Source organism: Sinocyclocheilus rhinocerous, unplaced genomic scaffold (genome assembly GCF_001515625.1).
Source record: "Sinocyclocheilus rhinocerous isolate Xijiao unplaced genomic scaffold, SAMN03320098_v1.1 scaffold78, whole genome shotgun sequence".
Classification (NCBI taxonomy): Eukaryota; Metazoa; Chordata; class Actinopteri; order Cypriniformes; family Cyprinidae; genus Sinocyclocheilus; species Sinocyclocheilus rhinocerous.
Genome location: NW_015637122.1, coordinates 376,057 through 381,441, shown reverse-complemented (window position 1 = coordinate 381,441; position 5,385 = coordinate 376,057). Strand labels below are relative to the sequence as shown.

Below are 5,385 nucleotides of genomic sequence, written 5' to 3'. Positions count from 1 at the left end.
AAAAAAATATATATATATATATATATATATATATACATAAGAAATATACACAGTACACACGTTATTTAAACAAAAACTCTTATTTTGGATGTGATTAATTACTAATTTTAATGTAATAATTACATTATTTAAACACAGTTTTTGATAGAATAGTATAGACGTTTACAAAATGGAAAAAAACAGAATGATCCTTTCACAGAATGACCCTTAGACATTCATAGTTGGCATGTGGTTGTGTAATGAATCACCTTCACATTTAAGGCCCTGCCGAGCAAGACCCCACAACAAGGTTCCGCAGTGCTCACAGAATGTCGGGCTCATGTAGTTATACACTTTAAACCTGTGAGGCATGTCAATCTTAAAACGTTCTTTATGGATCTGAAACACACACATATGCACACATATTTAGTGTAGAACACATACACACACTCACACACCAGGTCAACAAGAACATTTGTCCAAAACGTCATTCGTTATTTTCAGCGTGACTCAGTAAAGGTTGGAAAAACTATTTTGTGGCATTTACCAATTACTGAAAGAGGAAGGATTCTGAGACAAAAAGATGATTAATTTTCTTAAATATTTATAATCATGCATTCATTTGCAGATTAATAAAGCTTTGCTGAATCTATAATTAGCCTACAGTTGCACAAAATGTCCAAAGGTCTCTGACTTACTGTAAAATCAGGGCACCAAAACCCTTTTGTGAGTGTTAAGTAACCATAAACGAAACAAAACACTTTGTGTGCTTTATGTAATTGTATAAAAGGGTGATGAAAAGAACCTTGTGTTTACCATGGTTTCTTTACTGTTTATTGCTGAGCCTGTGCATTTGGCGATGACTTTGTCGATACACTTTTTATGGATGGCAGCATTGCATTCTGGGGAAAAAACAGAGAGAAGTGTGTAGGAGGAGTCCTGACAGTGATTCAGTGGAAACTTGTATAGGAACCGCTACAGCAATGAGGATGTGAAAAAAATGACTTACGCCGACACTGATATCCCTGTTTATTCAGGCCCCTGAAATAGGAAAAGAAACCACATTTATATTTATAATGTTAATATGTTATGTTATATAAATATTAGTAATGTATAATGTAATATAATGTAAGTGCTATTTTTTGCATATAAATATACATACATATCTATCTATCTATCTCTCTCTCTCTCTCTCTCTCTATATATATATATATATATATGCAAATTGTATAATATCTAAGTTACACATTTCTAGTAATTGTGCAGTTAATTCTCATATTGTATTTTCAGAGTTTTGGAATATTTGCCCTCTCCCCAAATTTGTCACTACCGAAACAGTAATAATAATTTAATTAGAAGGGTTATATTGACCTATTAAGATTTAGCTTACATCTACATTGTAAATATATATATTTTTTGCTATTTTATAAATTTTTGCAGAGGTAAATCAATAACAGTTACATTTTTAACAATATTTCAAGTGTAATTTATGAGATTTGTTGTATTTTGAATCCAATTTTTCTTTGTAAAAGGAAAAAAGTTGATCATACTGAGTTCAAAGTTAAGGATTCATTAGTTTGAATATACATTGAACCAAAAACTATCATAACATCTTAGTTGATAATTCAGTACACTTTATTTTTGACAAAACATCCCATGTTTTGGTAGTGACTGCACATTTTCAGTAGTGACAGACAGTAATGCTTTGGTAGCGACCACATCACATTACAGAATTTTAACTTGCATACTAAAACTACAAGAAAAAAATACTAAAATACAAAAAAAAGAACTGCATAACTGTACTAAAAACAATGATGACATGTTTCGGTCGTGACTGTTTCGGTAGGGACAATTTTATGGGATAACACCCAAAAAAACAAAGATGTCACTACCGAAACTCCACCAAATGTTTCGGTAGTGACAATTTTAGATACTTTTAAACTTATCTCAAAGATGCTAATCAGCACATGGTTAGCTAGCACAGTTCTGAACAGTTGTACACACATAACAATTAAATGATATGGAAAAACTTCCAAAAAGTGCGCTTAATTGCAGAAAAAAGGTGTTCGGTAGTGACATTCCTTAGAGTTACACACAGATTTTCAGGCTTTTGAACACATTTAACTCACCCTGTAGCTACGAGAGAGAGAGAGACATAAATATTTCCTGATCATAAATGTAGGGGTGTAGTTAATTTCAGTCTCAGCCAATGAACTAAAACATACACTGTTTCGGTAGTGACATGGAAAATGCGGGACACATTTTTAACAGAAAGTTTCATAATTTAAAAAAAAGAAAATATAAAATAAATATTTTTTTGAACTTCACTTTTTAAAAGAATCAAAAATATATTTTTAAAAACAACAATGGAAAGAAAATACAAAAATTATTTCAATATCATTTTCATAAGTTGAAACTTAGGGGTTAGGGTTCGTGACAGCCACCTCCCAATTGAAAGTACCCAATAAATTATGATTTTATATATATATTAAGCTTACTTATATTTTAAATATTATTGTGGGTTTCAGTAGAGAATAGAATGATCTTAGTAAACATCTAAGATTTGAATACATAAATGCTTTTTAAATGTGTTTTTTGGTTGTGGGACAGCAGTTTGGACCAATTCTGTAGAATGGCCCATATATATTCTCACCATTATATATCATACACCTATATGTCATAATGTAAATTTGATGTTGAGTACATTTGATAAGATTTATTCTAGTTTAGTATTTTTTTAATGATTCAATGATTGAATGATGTTCTAAAGAGACCATGAAATCCATATAGCATACATGAATCACCTCGTAGCAGATCTATACAGGTGGAGCTGGGGAAGGTGGGGGGTTCCTGAAGCAAGCTGCAACTGCTACGGCAAGCACTAGTCATATATTTGAATGTTGAGCAGTGAGCTCATTGGCTACCGATACAGGAGAGAACCAATCAGCTGTGCCATGTGATAATGATGTCATTAGGTCAGATTTAGTTAGACCTATTGGACTGCGCCATCTAGAGTTTCATGCCAGAACTCTGTATTTATACAGTTCACACTTTGTCAGTGCAAAGTATTTTATAGAAAAAAAAATCTTTGTTTTCATCAAAAGGTTATAACTTTCTCTGCTGATGTAATCAAGGCAATATAGGTGAAAAATATCATTAATCAGTATTTTCCTTGTTAACATGTTTTAATCCAGTCAAATTAAAATAGATCAATAGATTAATCCATAAAATTCCACCCCACATTATTTTACGTAAGTTGTGAATGCTGATTCATGTTGTTTCATGTTATCTGTAGAAGTTATTTCCTAATAAGAGTGTTGTTTTAAATATGTATATTTGAGACATAATACCAGACAAACTCCTTGCAGACTGAACAGAAGGTCGGCTGAGGGAAAAAGGTGGCGGTAAACTCGTGACATTTGACCACATGAACTTTAGCCTGTTTGATGGCTCCTCGTCTGTGATGCAGTGCGAACACTCCTTCTTTTTCCCGTTCGGTTTCTCCATCTCCTTCACCGTGACCTGAAGCGTCTAAGAACAAACAAGAACCCACACAAAAACACCAAAAATTATTTATGTCCCCTAATCCCAGTGGGCGAGATCCATCAGCTCATAAAAAATGATAACGTAATAATAGAAGTAATAATGCTTGCATTAATATATTAATCAGTGAGAGATTGTGTGTGGATCTGATTTTGAGAAATACTCACCACTCCTCTCCAAAAAATAGTGCGCTTCCATCAATAAGCGACCCTGTGGCTTCAGTTCAACCTATAATACACGAAAATGAATCTCTCGGATTTATTGAAAATATATTGAAAACATTTATAAATTTATAACATTATCATTGCTCAATTTTTTTTAATTAATTTTTTTAATATGAGCAGTTTAGTGTTCTAATCCACCCAATGGTTGACTGTATATCAGCACTGGCAACACATTTGTTTCCATTTAGCTTTGATTTGATTTAGAAATACTCACCACTCCTCTCCAAAAAATAGTGCGCTTCCATCAATAAGCGACCCTGTGGCTTCAGTTCAACCTATAATACACGAAAATGAATCTCTCGGATTTATTGAAAATATATTGAAAACATTTATAACACATCCATTTGCTCAATTTTTTTTAATTAATTTTTTTAATATGAGCAGTTTAGTGTTCTAATCCACCCAATGGTTGACTGTATATCAGCACTGGCAACACATTTGTTTCCATTTAGCTTTGATTTGATTTTCTGAGCATGTCACCACTGTTGATCACACACAAACTCTCACCCAGATCTCCAATTTGCCGTTCTCTTTCTTACAGCGTGAAGCGAGGGTGTCGAGTTGAACAGTAGCCTCCGTCTTTAGCTCAGCCGTCTTGTCCTTGACCACCACATGCATTACTCGTCCTCTGTGGACGTGAGCATCAAATGTGCTGCTCCAGGGGGGATACATGGTGGGCCGCTTCTGTTTGTACACCTGACCCTTTTCTACATATACACACACACAAATACACCTCCAAATCAGTTCCACACCACTGACAGTTTGACTGGACTAAGCTTCAGCACGAGTAAATCACTTCATGTGTGTTACAGCATTCTAACTGGATTTACCGGATCTGAAACTAATACCACTGAAATGGCACAATGCTCTAACTGTTCGATATAATCTGACAGCTTTTACTGCAGGAAGACAAATATAGTACCATGCAAATGAAACCATGCAATTTTGGTAGAATATCAAAAATGTCCTTTAGTTAAAGTCAACATGACATTTAAAATCTAATGCTGTTCCTGGTCTTATTGTGCATGATGCATCAAATAACTCTTAAAACGACTTTCCTTTTTGCTGACATCATCGAGTCCTCTTATATTTAGCCCCTCCCCTCCAACCACCTGCCTTCATTCTGGTGTATAATGCCTACTTTTCATAATCCAATAAATTCCCAAATAGATAAAATCAAGTACAGCTCTACATTTATATTTATTTATTTAATTTGGTTGGTTAAATTCTGTTGTTTCACTTAGAAATACAAACACTTTCATTTAATGTGTAATTTGACATTAAACAAATAATAAAAAAAACTTGACATACAGTTTATCTGACTTGTACTTGACAGTAGAGATGCTTCAAAAGTGTTTCAGAATGACATGACACTTTATATTTTGACAGGTATGTGTGGTTGTGGTTGGTTGTAGAGAATGAAACCAAAGGGGTTGCTGGGAAAGCCTTGTGTCCTCAATACTGCTTAGTGGCTATGTTTGAGTAATATGCATGTCTGTACAACTGCTTATCATTTCATCTGATCTGCTTTACACCCACGTTTTACCAGCTATAGACATCCGTGCAAGTAAATATATGATGCATTAAAAAAAACAAAAAAAACAAATATATATATATATATATATATATATATAAATAT

The 5,385-nt window shown here is 33.5% G+C and overlaps 1 protein-coding gene across 3 annotated transcripts in view; it reads right to left on the bottom strand.

The window, feature by feature from the left end:
- The window catches only part of LOC107748461 (protein kinase C theta type-like), a 28,459-nt gene that overhangs the window by 9,190 nt on the left and 13,884 nt on the right, over positions 1-5,385 (bottom strand). For 2 of the 3 annotated variants that reach the window (XM_016563239.1, XM_016563240.1), the window contains exons 1-5: positions 3,690-3,745; positions 3,330-3,510; positions 989-1,020; positions 796-881; positions 249-378 (exon numbers count right to left, since the gene is read on the bottom strand). In XM_016563239.1, coding sequence (XP_016418725.1) covers positions 249-378; positions 796-881; positions 989-1,020; positions 3,330-3,510; positions 3,690-3,720 — 460 coding nt within the window. In that variant the 5' untranslated portion in view covers positions 3,721-3,745. Of the gene's footprint in view, positions 1-248; positions 379-795; positions 882-988; positions 1,021-3,329; positions 3,511-3,689; positions 3,746-3,960; positions 4,022-4,253; positions 4,454-5,385 lie in introns of those variants that run through there. The other variant, XM_016563241.1, reaches the window with a different exon arrangement.